The sequence below is a fragment of the Bos taurus genome, chromosome 4 (genome assembly GCF_002263795.3).
Source record: "Bos taurus isolate L1 Dominette 01449 registration number 42190680 breed Hereford chromosome 4, ARS-UCD2.0, whole genome shotgun sequence".
Lineage (NCBI taxonomy): Eukaryota > Metazoa > Chordata > Mammalia > Artiodactyla > Bovidae > Bos > Bos taurus.
In genome coordinates, this window is record NC_037331.1 from 82785181 (window position 1) to 82807477 (window position 22297).

Below are 22297 nucleotides of genomic sequence, written 5' to 3' on the forward strand. Positions count from 1 at the left end.
CATAAATATCCAAAATGATAAATGGGGTAGAATTTAAGGAAACTGCGGCCCAGATGAGCTGATGTCACTTGTGCAAGGATACACAATTTCATTAGCACAGCAGGACTAGAATCCAGTCTGCTGCTTATTTAGCAAGCTCTTCCAGAATCAGTCCTTTCCAGGAATAAGCAGCGGACCTGCCAGCCTTTTAAAAGTAACTGATTTTATAACCTGAGGGGAGGGAGACTTTGTGGTGGGGTAAAAGACTGTTTCCTAAGGGAGACTCACATTCTACCATTTGGATTCAGTCCCTGGTAGCTCAGACGGTCGAGTCTGCCTACAATGTGGGAAACCTGGTTTTCATCCCTGGGTCCGGAAGATCCTCTGGAGAAGGAAACGGCAACCCATTCCAGAACTCTTGCCTGGAAAATCCCATGGACGGAGGACCGTGGTAGGCTACAGTCCAGGGGGTCGCAAAGACTCGGACACGAACGAGCGACAAAATAAATGAGTGACAACGCCGCCTCGATGCAGCATTTTTTTTTTTTTTTAACAACAAAAACATTTGTATTGGGGCATAGCCCATTAACAATGATTAGCAATGTTTGACAGTTGCAGGTGAACACGAAGCAGCACTTTTAGAAGTAAATGCAAACTGCGAACATGCTTTTAACTATTGACCTCTCCAGATGTATGTACCATACAGTTACAACTTGTGGAACTTTGTCCGGGGTCGTTTAGCTTCTAAAAGGTTAATTTTCGGCCTCTGTAGCACAAAATTAGGGATTCCACATCCCAGCGTCTACACTTCATACCAGAACAGCACTCATCTCTCTACTTCACTTGTGACAACAACACCTTATTCGGTTTTCTCCTGCCGTCCCCATCTTCTCTCAACATTTCCCCCTAGTAACTTCTGCCATTAAAGCCTTCCATTCAGCTATGAAACGCGCTCGCCCACCTTCTCCCCATCTTCAGGGAGCTTCTTTCTTTCTTCCACTGCCCACTCTCTTTAGTTCTCTCCGGCTTCCAATACCACCCGCAAGAAACACTGCAGAAACATACTGCACACGCGCATTAAGGTCGTCGTCGCTTTGCATCTCGGGAATGCTTGGCCGGTTTCTATCAGTCTCTGATTCGTGGAGCCGCCCTGCGGTAGTTCTCGCGGTATTTGCTGCCGCCAGTCTGCTGGAGAGGTTGCTGTTTCCTGGCGGTCCTTTCTAGCTCATCTGGTCGCCGCGGCTGTTGTGTTTCCAGTTGCCAGGTCGCGTATCATGACGTCCGCCTTGGAGAACTACATCAACCGTATCCTTCAGCCGGCTGCCGCGGGCATTAGCAAAGGCCTTGGTGAGGCCCACGTCTGCCCGGAGTGGACCAGTGCTGGAAAAGCCAGGGTTCGGGATCGGCGGAAGGTTGGGGCACCGGGCCACTGACGGGCTTGGGGCCCGGGGTGGGGATACAGAGATTAAGGATCTGAGACCCATCAGGCTCACCCCCGGGACTGGAACTCGCAGCTCCTGCGGGCCCAAGGCGTCTTTTAACTTGAGAGAAAAACCGAGCAAAACCGACATGATTATTCCGAACTTTTCCGTGTCTCTAGAAATCAATTATTGATTCACCCTTTCCATTTCCCTCGGGCCTATACGTTCACGTTTGGGAATAAGATAAACAGTTTTACCAGCTGCGGCGGTGGACTCGTAAATCTATGTGTTTGTTTTATTCATAGGCTTTGCTCAGTCTTCGAGGATAGCAAAAACTTTACAGATAATGCAAAAATTGAATATCTGCCCCTTTACCAGTTGAAATCTCAACTTTATTGTTGATGGAATTAAACTAATGCTTGCTGTTGTAATAGTTCGCCTTATGGGGCAAATAACTTTAAAAAGCCCCTGTAATAGTACTGTATGCACCATTTTAAAGTCTCGGGACAGAAACATTACGTTGTGCTCTCATGTACAAATTTGGGACAAAAGTGGAATGCTAAAGCTTTTTCTTTTTAAATGATGCAAGCATTATTGGTACTTCTGACATTGATTATAGTTTCTTTTGAATTCCAGAAGGCAGGTCCTGGAAGACAGTGTCTTAACGTACATTAAATCATTTGACATGGAATAGTTTAGCACTGATCCAATTTTCGTTTCAGAGATGAAGAAACAGGATTAAGAAAAGGAAAAATATCTTGCGCAGTTTTCATATTTGCAATATTCCCCCATTAAAAATGAGTACCAAACATCCCAGCTGTTTTAAGATAGAATACACTGATCTCATAAAAAGGATGTTCTTTTTCTATTTTTCCTTTTTTTAGATTGTGTAGTTGTCACAGAGAATTAAGAACATACAGTTTTATGTTGTAAATGTGGCTGTGTTAAATAGTTGTATTTTAATTCTGTCACCTTTTTTCCTAGTAATTTAAACCATTTCCTTACCAGATTTTAAGTTTTCAGTTTGCATTCCCTCAGAAATGCTTTCCTTGATTCAGTTGTCAGGAACTGTTGCTGTCATTACTTCTGATGGGAGAATGATTGTGGTAAGTATTTGGCGTATTCATTCTCTGCTTTCTTTTAGGCTTTAATGCCTGCAATGCTCAGTTGTCCCAGACTTTTTTGTGACCTCATGAAGTGTAGCCCGCCAGGCTCCTTTGTCCATGAACTTTTCCAGGCAAGAATACTGGAGTGGGTTGCCACTCCAGTGGCAACAGTAGGTTGACAATCCTACTCCAGAGGATTGTCCCAACTCAGAGATCAAACCCGGATCTCCTGCGTCTCTTGCATTGGCAGGTGGATTCTTGACTGTGGTGCCAACTGGGAAGCCCACTCTTTTAGGCTTATTGGTTGTAAATTTTTATGTACAATAAAGTTTGTACATAAATAAAAATAAAATAAAAATAAAAAATAAATAAAAATAAATAAAAAAATAAATAAAATAAAAATAAATAAATAAAATAAATAAAATAAAATAAAATAAAAAATAAAAAAATAAAAAAAATTAAATAAAATAAAAAAAAATAAATAAAAATAAAAATAAAATCTGATCTTCAGTGCCTAGGCATCAGAGTACACCTGCATTGCAGTTTTCTTATGATTCAACTCTTTATCTCTTTGATAAATAGCTGCCAATCCGTTTTTGTTTTTTTTTCATTAATAAACATTGACTGTAAGTTACATACAAGGCTTCTTCTGGAAGCTGGGATGAATAACAGAATCTGCCCTCAGAGAACTTCTGGTCTAGTCTGCAGATATCTGTCTATATTTTGTATTTATCTTCCTTCATCTTTTATTTCCTTCCCCATTCAGTGCTCTGACATCTACTACATGAATCATACAATTTTTTTTTTTTTAATTGTGTGTGTGTGCTTCATGGAAACTTTTTTTAAAGATTTAGGTACTACCTCTATAAAATGAACATTTAAGACATGTACAGTGTTAATCTTCAGATATTCTTAGGTTGTAGTATCTTGTGCTTCTGTAGAATAAATTATGATGAATATCTAAGTTTATTCATCTCATTTTTCCTTTTATCACTGTATCCCATTTTAATTCCAGGAAAGTCTTGGATTTTATTCCATGATTTTTGGCTGCTTAATTTCATTTATATTCATGATTGTTAACTTTCAAAAAAGTTTTAAGGCTGCTAAACTTTATTGTCTTATATAATTCATAGAATTTGTTCTTCTATCTTCCCACTCTGCAATTGCTGTTTTTGTTTTCTTTTTAATCCTTGGGATTTTTCTCAGTGGATCCTTAAGTGGCAATTACCAAGTGTCAGACTTTGCCATTTATTAAACATATGTCATGTACCACGCATGTCACATGTGTTATATCACTTAATACTAGTACAACTCTGTGAAGAAGAATTAGCCCTGCATTCTAAGCTAAGTACCTGGATCAGAAAAAGAGTCACTTTCCCAAAGTCATATGAATGTATGTGGCAGAACCAAACTGGGATTTAAACTGGATTTGACTCCAAAGCCTAAGGCTAGTGGTCTTGCTTCCATCTTAATCGATAGAGCTGTCATGGTTTTGTTTATTTTTTTAAGGTACCTCACATTGTATTTTGTCAAATTAAGAGAGTTTGAAATATGTTAATCTCATCTTTGAGAAGCCTATCGCTATTAAGAAATATTTGTAAATAGGTTTTTAGTTTGTGGAATACTCTAGTTAAAAATTTTTTTTTTACAGGATAGATGATAAATTGGAAACTTGTTTTAACTTTATAGAAAGAAAGCCATTTAAAAAGAACATTTTGAGAACTAAAGTTCAGCAGTTCTGTATTCCTTTGACACATAGTTCACTTAATAGAATTTGTTGAATTGCTAAGTTATGTCCGACTCTTTTTGACCCCATGGACTGTAGCCCACCAGGCTCCTCTGTCCATGGGATTTCCCGGCAAGAATACTGGAGTGAGCTGCCATTTCCTTCTCCAGGGGATCTCCCCAACCCAGGAATTGAACCCACATATACTGCATTGGCAGGCAAATTCTTTGATGCTGAGCCACCGGGATAGCCCACTTGATAGAACGTGTGTGTCTACTCAGTTGTGTCCAATTCTTTGCAACCCCGTGAATTGTAGTCTACCAGACTCCTCTGTCCATTGAAACTTGATTAAATAGTTACTTGTAAGATGAAGCCAAGAAGCTATGTATGAGTGTGGTAATAACTATTTGCTAACTAGTTTAGTATAGTAAATACTCCACATTTTGCTTCTTTTCCAAATTTTAAGTTAACATTTTCTCTTTATCTTGGTCTAATTTTACATATTTTGAGTTTTAAAACATGAAACTGTAATAAGAGATTTAACCAACCAAAGCCATCAGTATAAGTTGATGTTCTTCAGAAACTGAAATAGCATGAGATACTATGTTGTAATATGCCCATGTCTTCCTTTATTAGGAGCCATGATTCTTCTGTAAAACTCTATTTCCTTCAAGTTGTAGAACTTTCCAGTTGTTGTGATCATATTTGTGTCTACTGTTATTGTGTTATTAGGGGGATTAAATAAGTAAATCCATATGCAGCCCATAGAACACTTTGGCAAGTACTGAGTTCTCATCTAGCCTTAGCTATTACTACTACCAGTTGAAGCTTGTGTATGTTTATGGGATTGATTTGAATCTCTGAAAAGTGGTAAATTATATTTGTTTGTTCATAGTAGTGTAATGTAGAAGTTCAGTGGTCTGGCTTTGAAGCTAGCCTTTCATGGTTTGGATTCTAGCTCTGCTAATACATATAATATCTACTACAAAGGGTAGAGATTGGTTGAGATAATGTGTGTAGCATGTTTACTGGCATGTAACATGTGTGATACTGTTACATTACTATAGCTGTTGTGTATAGGAGTATTTCCCTTAAGTTTTCCTTGTTTTAGTTTGTATCTTTAGAATATTCGCTTCTGGACAGCCTGAAGTTTTATACTACTTCCTTGGAAGTAAACTAGTACATGGGGTCCTTTGTAATTCTCAACAGCTCTGAGCACTAGCAGAAGCTTGGTGCCCCCCTTCCCCTTAAAAAACCAAGAGGTAAGTTTTGTGCCAAGAGTACTCTTGGTCATAAAGAGATATTTTATAGTAAACTTGTATGTATATTTAAAATAGGTCCTCCTATTGGAATACCTGGCAGCTAAAATGGTGTGGTTGAATTTACACATTCAGATAATTTGTCTTTTTTCTCTTGAATATTTTCTTTACAGGGAACACTGAAAGGTTTTGACCAGACCATTAATTTGATACTGGATGAAAGCCATGAACGAGTGTTCAGCTCTTCACAGGGAGTAGAACAAGTGGTACTAGGGTTATACATCGTAAGAGGCGACAATGTGTAAGTAAAATGTCTTTTTTAAGGCAAGTAGCTCAGACTGTAAAAGCATCTACCTGCAATGCAGGAAACCTGGGTTCAATCCCAGAGTCAGGAAGATCCCCTGGAGAAGGAAATGGGAACCCACTCCAGTATTCTTGCCTGGAGAATTCCATGGATAGAGGAGCCTGGTGGGCTACAGCCCATGGGGTCGCAAAGAACTGGACACTACTGAGAGACTAACACACAGCAATATACAATAGATGCACTGCTTTGCTGTATGGAGAAGAGGTTTCTATCTACTGAGATTTGTCCATATTTCTCTTAGTTAAATAGCCTGAATAGGGTCCAGAAAGAGCCCTGTCTTAACACTGGATACTTCACTGGAGGAGGTTCTTAAAATGTTTTTCCAAAATATCCCTAATTTCAGAGGAACATAAATACACCTCCGGGCTAGAGTTTGAAAATGTCTTTGAAATCTCTTGTGTGAACAGTTTTAAATAATGCTTTATAACATAGCTGAATTTATCCATTTTTTCTTTTAATTGTTAGTGTAATTGGCACACTTAAGCTGTCCCATGTTTATGTCGTGGCCTCTGTTAACTTGTGACACTGATAATGGCAGTTTGAGAAGATAGATATATTGTAGTGGTGACAGTATAAGAAAAGTGCAACAGTGTAGAGCAATACTGTCCAGTACAGTTTTAGGGGATGATGGATTGTTACATATCTGTTGTATATCTGCATTGTCCACTGTAGTAGGTACTAACCAAGTGTGTGGCCACTGGGTACTTGAAAAGTAGCTGGTGTGACTGAAGAAATGAATTTTAGGTTTTACTTAATTGTACTTAATTTTAATAGTCACATGTGGCTAGAAGCTGCTGTATTTGTACAGTTATAGAGAGTGGAAGATTGTTGAATCACTTTACTAGTGAGTACTGTTTAAAATTAAAACGGCTGGAAGGCAGCGAAAGATATATTAGCATCTCAGATTACTTTGTTGGACAAGTAGAATATGGAAGAAAATCACCTTTAGATGGATAAATTATTTGATCTTTAATCAAAACCAGAGGTTTATAAAATAATCCAATAGAGATAATATTTAGGTGAAGTGAGCTGTAAAGAATGGCAGGTAGAGCCCAGGTCTCCTGACCAGAACACACTGATTGTATTGGGACTCTGCATAATAATTGAGTTTAAGATGATTTCTCTTATTTTAATTTTAAAAAATTTTCTTTTTGAAGTTCATTTTTAAAAAATTTAAAACATTGTTGTAGACCCAGTGATACGCTAGAGCCATCTTATACTGCTCACCAAAGTAGATTTTTATATTTTGGAAAATTTTGCAAGCTGATTGATTGACATCTTGTTGGTAGCTTAAAATTGGTTGTAGTAGGATTATTTTGCACTATGGCTATCAGTCAACACTGCGAATCAGCCTACCCCTTTTCCTTGGAGAACTGGTTTTAAAACATTTTTCAGCACTGTACTCTCCATAAGGATTTTAAATGACACTAGATTTTTAAAGATGGAACTGAGGTCTTGATTTGTTTCATATTGAGGAAACTGAACATATTCTTCTACAGTTTGGTATTTCTCATTTATTAAAGAACTGAAGACTTTATATAGTTTCAAGCAAAATCAGGCAAATTCTGTGTAACATATTTATCTGTAGAACTTACTTTCAGGAAAGCCAGACAAATTTGAACAACCAGTCTCTTATGGAATAATGTTTCAAACATGTCCCCTGGTCTGAATGTAACAATACCTATATCCAGCTAGAGATATTGGTTACCTAGCATGGCATTATGAAATTAATGTTATACGTATTACGTTAGTGTTGAATCAAGGAAAAAATTTGCTGACTTTTAACCCTAGTCAGTCACAAGTCATTCATATCAAAAATCATTTGTTAGATACCTAAATATCTGTTTTGTCATCTTTGTGTGCAAGAATTGCACTTCTTTTTATTGTTGGGTTTACACTGAGTAGATTGAGAACCATGAAAGGGAAACTAATAGATATTATATTGATGGATTTAGTTCATTGAAGTTACTCAAATAATAGACACTTTTATTTGCTTATTTAGTAGTGATTTAGATTTTTGATCCTCCCCCAACCCCACCGCACCTCGCCCATTCCCAGAATAGTCCTTCAGTTCAGTTCAGTCACTCAGTCGTGTCTGACTCTTTGCGACTGCATGAACTGCAGCATGCCAGGCTTCCCTGTCCATCACCAACTCCTGGAACTTGCTCAAACTCATGTCCATCGAGTCGTTGATGCCATCTAGCCATCTCATCCTCTGTTATCCCCTTCTCCAATAGTCCCTGGATTCAGTGAAAATCAGGATTGAAACTCTGGGGTTTTATACCATTATCTATCCCATATGTGGTTTTTTTTTTTTTCCTTTAAAGACTTGTGACTTTCCTTTAAAGACCAGTCACACTATGCAGTTCATCCTTTAATCTTCATTCCTGTAACAGTGTTGCCTTCAATTTGAGTTTTGTGACTTAAATATGAAAATGTTTTTTCACTTAACTAGTAGTTCTCTTTATTATCTCCTCTCAGTTTGTCAGAAATGAGATTGTTCTGATTTTTTTTTTTCCTTAACAGTGCAGTCATTGGAGAAATTGATGAAGAGACAGATTCTGCACTTGATTTGGGGAATATTCGAGCAGAACCTTTGAACTCTGTAGCACACTGAGGAAAAACTACATATTTCAGACAGCTGTAAATCTTTGTACAGAAACTGATTATTCTGAGATTGATGGTCAGAATTTTTAGGAATGTGTAATTGTGGATTTTGACTCCATGTTGATTCATTGTAATATGATATGTAAATTAAAATATTTCTACATTTTCTTGAAAAAAACTTTTTTTTGGCCTAAATAATACACTTGGTAGCTTGGTTTTTATTTTTTTATTAAATATTAATAGTAAAGAAATCTAATGATTATTTTGAGAACTTTTAGAAAAGATATTCTACTATTTTAATATTTATGGAAAATTAGTTGAAAAGAGAAATTCATGTACTATATAAATTAAACATACAAATCAATAGTGAAGGGTACATATTTTTTTCCCTGGTTTTTTAAGTCATGGAAAGGTAAATCTTGTCTTGTGCAGCTATCTGAACCATCCCTGTTTATCACACTGCCCTGCTGGTTGCTCTGTAGCACTTTAGAAATGTGGATAAAAGTGTATTTGATTGAGAAAAGGAAAAATGCTAACACAGTTGTGTATATTACCTGACAAAAATTTATTCCATATAGTCTTAAAAACCATCTTACCTTTTGAGAATTGGGGAATTTCTAGTATTAAAGGAAATTTTTTGTTATTTATAAATGTGAGTAAATACATTTTGAGGCAGTGCTTGCTATTATTATCAACAGCTTTTCATGACTCCCTAGTTCCGTAAACCTATTTAAAAAAGATGTAAACATGTTTTCTCCAAGCTTGTCAGGCCTATTCTTTGGTTGATTCTTGGAGTGAGTCAATTAAATTGATAAATGTTCCTTCTTTGCTCAACTGGTTGTGTATACTTTTTAAAGGATCCCTAGAAACAGAGCTATAAGTGGTGTTTAGATACCTAAGCTAGTCTGCAAAAATTCTCAAGACATATGTAGGCCAAAGTGCATAACTTTGTGGTAAGAATAGAAAAGTATTTATTTTTTTGTAATTCAAAATTTCAGTAGTTTCTTTTTAATGAAAGTATTTAAAATAGAAGTTGCCAAGCCTTTTTTGTTAAGATGCAGGTAATATTTTAAGCTTTGAGGGCCATATGGTCTCTGTCACAGTTACTTAAGTTTGTTGTTACAGCATGAAGATAGCCAAAGATAATACATAATAGATGATAGTTGTAGCTGTGTTCCAATGTTTCAACAGAACTTTATTTACGATAACAGGTGGCAAGCTGGATTTGGCCTGTAGGCCACAGTTATTGACCCTTGGCTCAAAATGAAAAATACAGGCTCAATAGGAAGAGATGGTGACTGATTTGTATAAATTCTGGAAAGGGTTTCTGGAATGGATCCTTTCAGAGTTCAGAGGTGGATTTTATTGTATTTATTTTGTAATATTGAAATCCCTACTTAATAAATATGGTAGTTCTTTTGGTTCACAAATAAAACATTTTCCAGAGGAAAATATCTTCACATTTTCACAAAACCAAGACCTGTAAGGAGAGAACTGTTAGATAGTTTTCTCCCTTGGTCATGAAGCACCAATACCCAGAATAACTTGGTTGATGTTCTGATGTTCAGGGCTGTCTCTGGGAGGATTAGAGGAAGGTTAGGTAGTATTGGCTATCCATAGATATTTGGCTTTTGTAGTATAAGGTTTTATAATCAATTTAGTTATAAAATGAAAACAATGCAAAGTGGGTAAAGCAAATAGGCCACTTTAATTAGGGATTGTAAACCAGATGTTCTGTTTAAATATATAATGTATTTTAAATTGGTCAACTAATTCCAAAAGGAAGGAATACAGCTCATTCAATTGCTAAGTAAAATGTATTCTAAGTATAAATAATGTCCAGAATCTGATGCTTTCTCCACAAACTTGACCTAACACAAATAACACACATAATCCCTTTCCCTCATAGTAACAATTTTCCTCTATATGATGTGTCCTGGGGGTAGCAGGGGATAAGATGGTTAGATAGCATTACCGACTCAACATGAATTTGAGCAAACTCTGGGAGATAGTGAAGGACAGAGGAGTCTGGTGTGCTGCAGTCTATGGGGTCACAAAGAGTCGGACACAGTGACTGAACAACAACCTTTTGAAATCTAAAATGCCTCATAAAGATGTATTTTCCTAATTGATGCCAGAATAATCATTCCCAAAATATAAATTGAATGTCTTTATTAATGCTTGGTAGGGGAGGTGAATGAAAACACAAAAGTGAAGTGAAGTCGCTCAGTCGTGTCCGACTCTTTGCGACCCCATGGACTATAGCCTATCAGGCTCCTCCGTCCATGGGATTTTCCAGGCAAGAGTGCTAGAGTGGATTGCCATTTCCTTCTCCAGGGGATCTTTCCAACCCAGGAATCGAACCTGGGTCTCCCACATTGCGGGCAGACGCTTTACCGTCTGAGCCACCAGGGAAGCCCAAAACACAAAAACACAAAAGGGTACACGTAATTCTTCATTCCTGGGTGCACATGGTGGGCCTTTTATGCTCAACAAATTCAAGTTGGATTTCATATTGCATGAACATTGTAAGGGAGCCACAATTATGAGTGCCAACTTGATTAATATGTGGTGTCAAGTCTTATATTCATAAATAGGACTTCATAATTTCTTTATAAAAAGGCTGAAATCAATTTAACTTGCAATTGTCTCTGTGCTTTGACTCAGACTAAGTTGAACTTAATAATGAAACAAGGAAATTCCGGGCAAGATATTTTCACTGAAGTTTTTTGTAAAGGACAATTAACTGCAAAAAGAACTTGTTTTTTAACTGAAAAGATACCAACAGTTTAAAGGTAATCTTATTAATACTTGCTTTACTTAAACATGTATTTAGCACCTTTATAAAATTCTGGATTTTTAATGTGAAGTAGAAGTATGACAAAAACAGCTTATAAGTAGTATTCATTACACAAATGTAGGCTGTCTTTGTCAACATTTTTCTCAGATGTGTAACATGAAGGTTTACCATGTAGATGAGAGTATAGTGTCCCTTTATAATGTGAATGTACTTGTAGTCACAGTTAAGCAATCTGTAACTGGCAATATAGTGTATTCTGGGCCTTCACTTTTGAAATTAGTAGGGAGCATTTACTGAGTGCATAGCATGGACTAGGCATGATACCAAGTGTTTACATTACAGATCATTTTACATGTAGGGAAACAGACTCAACAGGGTTAAGTGTGTGAGGTCATACTTGTAATAGGCTTTTAATTGAAGCAGGTTTTTTGTATTCCTTATATACCCTCTCAGCAGCAAGTATAATCTCCAGGTCTCTGCTGTCTAGTATCTCTCAGAAGCCTGGAGGAAACAGAAATATTTCCTGGAGGAAATAGAACTAAGGCAGTTCCCAAGGCTGCGTGTGCACCATTTTCATTTGGTTACATGGGATGCTTTAAGTACTCTTGGGCCCTACTCTTGCTGATTGTGGCTCAGTAGATCTGATATGGGGCAAAAAGGAATACTAAAAAGCTAAATCATGAAATTGTGGTGGAATTAAAAGACCTAGCACTTGTCATATGCCAGATGAATCCCCAGTTATACCTCAGAACCCTTACCTTGAAGACAGTGATAATACCTATCTTCCAGGATTGTGACAAGTGAAATTAGACTGCATTTAAAACACTTGGTATGATGTGCTAGCTATAACAGTACACTATTCTAGGTATCCAAAGACCAATGTGGAAAAGTTATAAACATGGGTCATATCACCTTAGTTTTTCAGAGTCCCACTGGCTATCATATCTCTATAAGAGATATCTCAGTATATAAATTAGGATTTCAGGTTTAATAATAATAATGTATAATAAATTTACATTATTTTAACACATATACAGGAAGATTGATTTGTTTTATGAGGAGCCCTATGCCAAAGAAAACCTTTTCCATTTAATTGCATTTTTTGTTTGTTTTTCAAGCCATTTAAAAAGCTATCCATTGATCTTTTATAATAGAATGTTGTTGCGTGACTTAACAGCCTTGAAAATTTAACAGAGGTTAAAGTAAGACAATATAGACATTACTCCCAAAGTAGAAGCATACGAAAATACAGAACACAATATTAAATGTATATTTAGGTAAGAAAAAGACTTTTTAAATACTCCAATATTAGAGCAATATCAGTACACCTAAAAGGCACAAGAATTATTTGTTAAGTTAGCGAATGAAAACTATGTTTTTCTTAGGAAAGGATTTTTGAAAAACCACAGAAATTATGAGTACCTTGTTGACTAAAACTACATCTATTCCATGCTTCTATTTTTGACATCTAATAAAATGCCTCATTTATGTAAGGGCATTTTATAAATTTATAAATTTTTAACTACTAATTTAACCTAATAGTGGCCTCAGGTCATGCATTACACAAGTTACCACCTTTAAGGGGAACCGTTTTCATTGCAGCATTTTTGCTTTTGTGACATATTTATCTACTTCTATCAAAACTCTGAATTAGGTCCAGAGATGGGCTATTTGTAAACTGTTATACAAACATAACTCCTCTGCTTGATGGCAGTTAAGTATCTTGTTCTAACAAAATCAGTAAACATTGTGGACTGGATCAGACACGACTGAGTGACTAAACCACCACCATGGACTGGATGGTGTGTCCCTCCAAAATTCATGTGTTGAAACCCTAATTTCAATGTGATGGTATTTGGAGGTGGGAACTTTGGGAAGTAATTAAATCATAGGAGCCCTCATGAATGGGTTTAGTGCTCTTATATGAAAAGGCCAGAGATAGCTTCCTCTTTCAGCCACATACGGACACAGCAAGTAAACCAGAAAGGGCTCTCACCAAGAACCCGCTCATGCAGATGCTCTGATCTTAGACTTCCAGTCTCTGGAATTGTTCTAACAAATGTTTATTGTTTGAGCTACCTAGTCTATAGTAATTTGTTACAGCAGTCTAAACTGATTAAGTAAATCATGATGATTAGCCAACAAACAGAAGAAAAGTATTTTCTTCTAAGAGGAGCAAAACATTCTCTTCAAATTATGAAATAAAGATCGATAATAGATTAATATAACCACATATAAAATAACTTGTGATTCTCAAAAAAGAATTGCTTTAATAACATCTATACTGATTTTCAAAAGTAAATTAAAATGTAATATTAGTATACACCATCTAAACCTGACATTTCTTTTGCAGTTCATATAATTTTGTTTAAAGTCCCAGTTTAAAGAGACAGGTGTTTTTTTTTTACAAATGACTCTGTAGATTTTTATAAATGATTATCATATAATAATCATTTATTAGAAATAATGTTATAAAAATAATGAACTCATTATATAATAAATCCAAATTGTAATTATAGAGAAACAAATGACATACTTCTAGTTTGTACAAAGGTACCATATGGGTTTAATGAACTTAGTGAACTTTTGAAACTAAATATAAATCTCTCTTCAGACATTATTTCAGAATTTCAGTTACCTTCTTAAAGAATCACAAATTGTAGAATTTCAAGAAAGAAATGCTAATGACAAAATTTATATATTGATCTTTAAACAGCTCTTTTGTTATCAAAACTTTCATAAGCCCACTCTCTGTATCTTTGGCAGGACCACCAACAGAAAATCCACTATGAAAAGTCTTAACTTGATAGGTACATTTGAGATCAAGGATATTTGGATGTCTTTTATTATTTTTCCTAAGAAATTACATGGGGGTTGTTATATAGAAAAAATTATAAATAACATTGCTATTTTAATACTGATATAGGTACCAACCATGTTACATAATACTCATGTGTCTGATAATAGAAGAGACAGCAGCTCATAACCTATTGATAAAAATTATATAAAATTAGCATACAATTATTCATATCCTTCAAATTTCTGAGCTCTATTAGCTTTATCTTAACATTTAAGGGAAAAATTGTTCTCAAGTCATCCTGAATTGAAGGGGACACAGCTCATTAAATTAACCAGAGATAGCATGATATGAGAAGTGTCCTGAAGCTTATCAGTTCCTGTCCCAGTTCTAACACAAAGCTTTTTTCCTTGGTCAAGTAATGAAAATGAGAGAGATGATGTTGGCCTGGACTACAGTGATGGCCATGGTCAAATTCTGTATGTATTTGGAAGCACTTCATACAGTTTTTGCTAACTGATCATATGTGGCCTTTGAAAAAGAAGGAAGTCAAGGATGACAGTAAAACTTTTGACCTGAGCAACATGAAGAATGGAATTACCTGCCCTTAAGTAAGAAAGACAGTGACAGATTGGAATGTCAGGAGAGCACTTGAAAAATGTTAAGTTTGAGATGCCTATAGAAGCTATAGACAACTGGATATATCAGTCTGGAGTTTAGCAGAGGGAACCAGACTAGAACTCCCAAATTTGGCGTTGACTGTCTAGATATGTTAAAGTTTTGGAACTGAATGAGATCAACCCAGAAGGGGATATAGATGGTGGAAGAAATCAAATGGATTCTGGACATATTGTGTAGTTAGACTTGACAGAATTTGCTGTTAGTTAAATGTAGGTGTAAAAGGTAAGATTCAAGAATGGCTCCAAGGGTTTGGAGGGAAAAAAATGAAGCTATGGATTGACTGATCCTGAGACTCTCCATTATTGGAGATAAAGAGGAATCAGGGAACTAAACAGTAGGACTGGTTAGAAAGGAAGGAATGAAACCAGAAATGGAAAATGTCTTGGAAACCAAGTGAAGTGTGTTTTGAAGAATAAGCAATGAATTGACTTGGATTTACATGAAAAGTGAGAAATGACCCTTGGGTTTCATGTGATGGAGATCACAGTCAATCATATTTAAAGTAGTGCAGATTGAGCAAAATTGGAAAACAGGGTAACTATGGCAGTTGCTTTCAAGTGAGAACAGAGGAAGAAAAATGACAGAGATTACAAGATTATAGATGATTCTAAGGCTTTTGCTGTAAATGAGAGAAATGAGGCAATGATTGCAGGGGGAGATGTGGTCAGTTTTTTGTTTTTAGGATGGATACTAGCACGTATTTATGTCAATAATGTCATCAGAGAGAGAAACTAAAGACATGAGAAAGCAGGGGAAAGGTTGATGAAGCAATACAGAAGATGGGGTTCTAGAAAATAGGAGAAGTGCTGGCCTTTGCTAGAAACATGGACATATTAGCATATGAATAGAAGAGAAGGTAAAATATTTTTTTGGCAAGGTGTAGATAAGTAGATGGGCTTCCCAGGTGACTCAGTGGGATAAGAATCTGCCTGCCAATGCAGGAACCCTAGGAGACACGGGTTTGATCCCTGAGTCAGGAAGATCCCCTAGAGTAGGAAATGGCAATCCACTCCAGTATTCTTGCCAGGATAATTCCATGGACAAAAGAGCCTGGCGGACCACAGTTCACAGCATCACAAAGAGTCAGACAGGACTGAGCAACACAGCACAGTGGAGAGATGTCCTGGTAGCCGATAGAATTGCTTTTCTGATTCTTTTCTCAGTGAATCAAAAGCCAGGTCATCAATCAAGAAGTTTGAAGACAGAGAAGATATGAAATATTCAAGGAAAGTGTAAGTATGAATGGATGAGGGAAATACCTAAGAATTGCTGGGAAGTATAATCCATTTTGGAGAAGTCAATGGCAACCCACTCCAGTACTGTTGCCTGGAAAATCCCATGGACAGAGGAGCCTGGTAGGCTGCAGTCCATGGGGTCTCTAGGAGTTGGAAACGACTGAGCGACTTCACTTTCACCTTCCACTTTCATGCATTGGAGAAGGAAATGGCAACCCACTCCAGTGTTCTTGCCTGGAGAATCCCATGGATGGAGAAGCCTGGTAGGCTGCAGTCCATGGGGTCGCACAGAGTCGGACATGACTGAAGCGACTTAGCAGCAGCAGCAGCAGCAGCATAATCCATTTCAAGTGAAATTCATTTCAGGGTTTTCATGAACTGAAAATGAGAAAAGACATCACAACTGTGTATTTTCCTTTAGTCATATCCAGTGACTCAGGGCTAGACAAATTTAGATAAGAATTTTACTATTTATTTATGCATGTATTTATGTATTTATTTGACATTAAATTTATGTATTTATGTATTTATTTATTGTTGCAGCATGTGGGATCTTTAGTTGCAGCAGGCAGGATTTAATTACATGACCAGGTGTCCAGCCTCAGCTCCTTTCATTGGGAATGCAGAGTCTTAGCCACTGGACCACCAAGGAAGTCCCTAGATGGGAGTTTTAAATGTAACTAGGTCTATGATTCGGAGAAGGCAATGGCACCCCATTCCAGTACTCTTGCCTGGAAAATCCCATGGACAGAGGAGCCTGGTAGGCTGCAGTCCATGGGGTCTCTAGGAGTTGGAAACGACTGAGCGACTTCACTTTCACTTTTATGCATTGGAGAAGGAAATGGCAACTCACTCCAGTCTTGCCTGGAGAATCCCAGGGACGGGGGAGCCTGGTGGGCTGCCGTCTATGGGGTCGAACAGAGTCGGACACGACTGAAGCGACTTAGCAGCAGCAGCAGGTCTATGATTTAGGCAGACAAGTAAGAAAAGGAATAGGGGCAAACTTATTGTAGGTGTATGCATGGGAGTGATAATCATTAACTGTGGAATTTAATCTAGTTATGCAGGGAAGTGAGAACACATAGTGGGGTGGTCAAGGTCACTGAAAGGTGGCAGAATTAATGGGACTGTGGGTGTAAAGAATTAGAAGGATTTTTGGAGTTTTGTGATGAGTGAGTTGAAATGAGAGGTGGTGTTCAAACGTATGTTTGAAATTGATATTAGGAAGGGATTTCAGTTATTATTAAAGGCTAGTTGTATCATGTGAATCATGTTAGAGAGGCAGGGTGTAGGCTGGAGGCAAGGTCTCTGGAGGAGGTTCATCTCCACCAGTTAGAAAGTAAATCTTGGTTTGTAAGAGTTCAAGCCATTAGGTCTATCTTTCAAGGAAAAGGATTATTTGTAAGGAAGTTGGTAGATTTCTACCCAAAGGCTCTCGATCTAATAAGAAGACTGAGAGTGTTTCAGTTAATCTGAGATCTTGGGGGAAGAATCTGGATTTGGGGAACACTGGGTGCCAAGGCCCTGCGTGTTGCTAGGCAACTGAGAAAAGCTGCCCAGTCTAGTTCTGGTCTTTGGTGCACTTCCTGCCTGGGACACACTTCAGAGCTCTGGTCGCTTTGACTCCAGCGTTGTGGGGGAGGATCTGGCCAGAGGGGTCTGCAAGCCAGAGGCTCAGGGCCGAGAGGTAGGTGGGGCAGTTAGGAGTTCCAGGACTTCCTGGTCCCACTGAAGGGCTGCCTCCTGCACCGCCATGAAGAAGCTTTTTACCTTACCAAGAAGTAAGGATGAGCCCCGCTGTTCCTGCTCACCCCTGCTTGTAGGCAGATGGGCCAGTATTGGTCTCCTTGCCCAATCAGGCTACACCCTTCGAGATAAGAATTTAAAGAAACTTCGCAGAGCTGCCTCAGTTGGGGATTTAGAGAAGGTGAAGGAGTGTCTTCAGCTCAAGAAGCATGATGTGAACATGCGGGACAGAGAACTCAGGTGATCAGAGTGACTGAAGGGCAGCACGGTGGGGAAGCTGGGGCCACTGGGTCCTCGAACCAGAATCATGACTTGTCTGGGCCCCTCAGTGCTTGTCACTCCATGTTTCCCACAGCAGAGAGGTCTGGTAACCATTGGCAAAGGGTCACACCCCCAACTTTCAGCTTCTTCCCTTTAGAAAGGCTCTTCTGGATATCTGAGGGCATTTGCCTTAATCTCCACTGCTTACTCCACCCTCTCCCTGACCTACAGTTTGTCCCTGTGGCACATCTTGTCCCTAGCCACTAAGATTTTCCATGTTCCTAACGTACTAATAGAAAAAGAGTAGAGGCAATGTTTCAGAAGAGTAGTTGTTAAGATTTTAAGACTCTGAAAGAACAAAACTTTTTAATGTAGATATCCTATGAAAAAACTTTTTTTTTGAGTTATAGAGGATCTTCAAAAAGCTCATCAGCAACCACTTACTGCAAAAAACAAAACTAATTTTATAAAGAAATGAAGAAGTTATGTATTTGACATTAATAACAGAAAATGTGTTCTATATGTGCCACCCTTAAATCTCGTGGGGAGTTTTCAGGTCATTGAGTGTGTAAAATGTCATGTTTCATCACTATGGTTAGAGGATTTGTGTTAACTTATGGATACGTTTACCTCCTCTTTTAATAAAATCAGAGTTATCTAATTTATCTGACTTTTATCCTGTACCACTGCTTTGAATTTCTTTACAAGGTCATGAATAACCTCAGCATGACTTTATTCAGTGGTCAGTTCTCAGTCTTACCTGGTAGGCATCTCAGCCAAGTCTCTTACTTCCTTATCAATAGTATTTGAAATACTGTATTGTCTTGCAGGACAACTGGTTCGCCTGGCGTTTGTCCTACTTTTGTGTTCAGTTCTTTTTAGACTCTTTTGCTGGTTTTGTTCATCTTCCTGACTGGTAAATACTTTCCTTTTACTTTGGGTTTAATAAATAAAGCTGTAACCGCTTTTTTTTTTTTCCTCCTGCTGCTGGTTTTCATATTTTCCTGGGCTTACTTTTCCAGTTCTGTGCAGACCTTAATATAAAACTCACTATATACTCTGGCTTTCACCAAATTTCATGTGATATCAGATTTTTCATTATTTTCCTACTTCGACTATAGTTCTATAGCATATTATGTAGTAGATTGTAGAGCTTCCCTGGTGGCTCAGTGGTAAAGAATCCGCCTGCCAATGCAGGAGACTCACATTTGATTCTGGGTCAGGATCCCTAGAGACATACTTCAGTACTTCAGTATTCTTGCTTGGGAAATTCCATGGACAGAGGAGCCTGGTGGAATATAGTCCATGGGGTTGCAAAAAGAGTTGGACACAATTTAGCAACTAAACAAGCAATAGTAGATTGTAATATTGTTCAGCAAATATCCACTCTTTCTCCCTGACCCTATTTCCTTTCAAACTGACTTGGTTTGACCATGTGACTTCCATGGATGGGAATGACAGGTTGCCTTTTTCTTGCAGAAGCCCATCACCCTCTTTCACTCTTATCATCCTCCATCAGAACATCATGATTAGATAGCAGTTACCTCTTCAGCCTGGGTCCCAGCATGAGACACAGTGCAGATCTGCACTAAAGCCTAGCTGATGCCAGGAACCCAGGTAGGCCCAGTAGGGCCACAGCCAACATTCAGAAGTGAGAAATAACTGTTCATTTTTCAGGCCACTGGGACTTTGGGATTGTTTATTATCCCAGAAAAAAGTTGACTAATAAACCATAGGGAGAGGGTCATAACATGTAGCTCCTGGCGTTTCATTCACACAGGCCCCAGGACATGTACTCTGTGTCCTATTCCTGGATTCCACATCCCATCTCCCCCAATTGTCCCATAGAAGCTCAGTCTTGCATCCCCTCATTGATCTCTTTTATTACGCAGGATTATTTTTTTCTTGCCAGTGAAACTTGGAAAAGACTTGTTACTTCCACAGTGTATATCCCTAGGAAAGACTGAAGGCACAAGGAGAAGCGAGTGGCAGAGGATGAGATGGTTGGATGGCATCATCAACTTAATGGGCATGAATTTGAGCAAACTCTGGGAGATAGTGGAGGACAGAGGAGCCTGGTGTGCGGCAGTCCATGGGGTCGCACAGAGTCGGACACGACTTAGTGACTGAACTACAATAGCAATGTGCTTATCCAACTAGGTGTGTGTTGCATGCTAAGTTGCTTCAGTCGTGTTTGACTCTGTGTAACCCTTGGACTGCAGCCTGCCAGGCTCCTCTGTCCATGGGATTCTCCAGGCTAGAGTACTGGAGTGGGTTGTCATGCCCTCCTCTTTCAAGGGATCATGTCAACCCAGGGATCAAACCTGTGTCTTTTACGTCTCCTGCATTGGGGGCGGGTTCTTTACCCCTAGTGGTCTAGGCCTTTCTCCACAAGCAATTATTTTACCAGTTACAAGGAATTTCCACTATGTGTAACGTCAGATGAATGCTTTTATCTTGCAATCTTTTCTGAGATACAGGTGAATCTTACTCAGGTTTAGGTAATTACCATCTCGCTTTAAAATAAATACCGGATATTTCTTTTCTAAGGAGTTGTATTAATTTCTTATTGTTGCAGCAAATTACCACAAACACAGTGGCTTAAAACACCACAGATTTTTTTTTTTTGTCCTACAGTTCTGGAGGTCCGAAGTCCAGATGGATTTCACGAGGCTAAAAGCAAGGTAACAGAATGTTCTCCTTCCTGGAGGTTTGAGCGGAGAATCTGTTCCCTTGTCTTTCTACCTTTCAGGTGCTGCCCACGTTTCTTGGTTCCTGACTGCCAGAAATCGAATTAATCTGTCCTCTGCTTATATCTCACATCTGACTCTCCTGCCTCCCTGTATGAACCTGTGTATTTGCTTTGGGTCCAATCTTGTGGAGAACTACTTTTTGATGATAGCCATTCTAACAGTTGTGAAGTGATATCTCATTTTGATCTGCATTTTCCTGATTCTTAATGATATAAGCCTCTCCTCATGTACCTGATGGCCATTGACATGTTCTTTGAAAAACTGTCTATTCAGTTCCTGTGCCCATTTTTTACTCAGGTTGTTAGGTTTTTTACTGTTGAGTTGGATAAGTTCTTCATCTGTTAACTCATCAGATATATGATTTATAAATATATTGTCCCATTCATTTTGTCGATCATTTCTTTTGCTGTGCAGAAGATTTTTCATTTGATGCATTCCCACTTGTTTATTGATTTGCATGAATATCTGAAATATGAAGACCACTGACTGATTATTTGTCACTGTATTGCACATATGCAGAGTATGCAGATACTTTTAATTTGTTTCAATGGATCTTATGTCAGTGATTCTTTGTAGTAATTGACTCTACCTCTAATAATATATTAATCCTTCACTGAACTATTGTTATTTGAATATTTTCTCTTATGATCATTGATATTTCCCCTGTATGCAAAGTTTTTACTTATAAAGTAATTCTAGTGTTTTAAAATCTAGACAATTTTACTCATAGCGGGGCTCATGTACATTTCTATTTTATTTATTACTACTTCAAAGATTAATAATTATGAACTTATTGCTTAGTCCCCATGACTGGGAAACATTTCCTTTATATAACCATTCTATTTATTTTTGTTTGTTTCTGATTCATAAATAATTATAAGGGAATAGGAATTTGGAAGGATTTTTTTCCTGGATAAAAATTTTAGGTGGTTTTAGGATATTTTATTTTGTACTTACTTCATTTTTAAGACACAGAAACTCTGTCTTTTGTTTATAATAAGATACATAATTTTAAAGGAAATCAACCCTGAATATTCATTGAAAGGACTGATGCTAAAGCTAAAGTTCCAACACTTTGGCCAGGTGATGCAAAGAGCCAACTCACTGGAAAAGACCTTGATGCTGGGAAAGACTGAAAGCAAAAGGAGAAGGCGGCAGGAGAGGATGAGATGGTTAAATAGCATAATCAACACGATGGACATGAATCTGAGCAAACACCAGGAGATAGTGAAGGACAGGGGAGCCTGGTGTGCTGCAGTCCATGGGTTCACAAAGAGTCCGACAAGACAGTGACTGAACAACAACAATAAAGATAATTTTATAAAATCTGTTTTCTGTTGTCTATCTCTTCATAAAATTGTTTGCCATCTAGTGGACAATCTAAATACTGCTTAGTTTTGTAAGACAGGATTCTATGTAGAGTATCTAGAGAGAGAGAGAAGGAAATTAATCAGAGGTATTCTGTGGCAAAATCTCAATAAATGAAAAGATGTAATATGTTTATAGATGGAAAGACTCAACATAGTAAAAATGAAAATTCTCTTGAAGTAGATGCAGGTTTA

At 37.8% G+C, this 22297-nt stretch overlaps 1 protein-coding gene across 5 annotated transcripts; it reads left to right on the forward strand.

The window, feature by feature from the left end:
• The first annotated feature begins 1161 nt into the window (after positions 1 to 1161).
• On the forward strand, positions 1162 to 22061 carry LSM8 (LSM8 homolog, U6 small nuclear RNA associated). 5 transcript variants are annotated; one of them, XM_024990883.2, is made up of 5 exons: positions 1189 to 1284; positions 2466 to 2506; positions 5665 to 5792; positions 20620 to 20666; positions 21819 to 22061. In XM_024990883.2, the coding sequence occupies exons 1-4, from the start codon at positions 1254 to 1256 to the stop codon at positions 20657 to 20659; spliced, it is 240 nt and encodes a 79-aa protein (XP_024846651.1). In that variant the 5' UTR covers positions 1189 to 1253; the 3' UTR covers positions 20660 to 20666; positions 21819 to 22061. The 5 variants fall into 5 exon arrangements, with proteins under 5 accessions (NP_001029912.1, XP_024846651.1, XP_059741711.1 ...); NM_001034740.2 differs by lacking the exons at positions 20620 to 20666; positions 21819 to 22061 and adding an exon at positions 8382 to 8640 and having other exon boundaries at positions 1162 to 1284; XM_059885728.1 differs by having other exon boundaries at positions 20620 to 22061.
• Positions 22062 to 22297: the final 236 nt, after the last annotated feature.

Coding starts and splice junctions, on each gene's coding strand:
- LSM8 (NM_001034740.2), top strand. CDS start 1,254: ATGACGTCCGCCTTGGAGAACTACATCAACC. Junction 1,285..2,465: donor CTTGGAGAACTACATCAACC/GTATCCTTCAGC, acceptor TTCAGTTGTCAG/GAACTGTTGCTGTCATTACT. Junction 2,507..5,664: donor CTGATGGGAGAATGATTGTG/GTAAGTATTTGG, acceptor TTTTCTTTACAG/GGAACACTGAAAGGTTTTGA.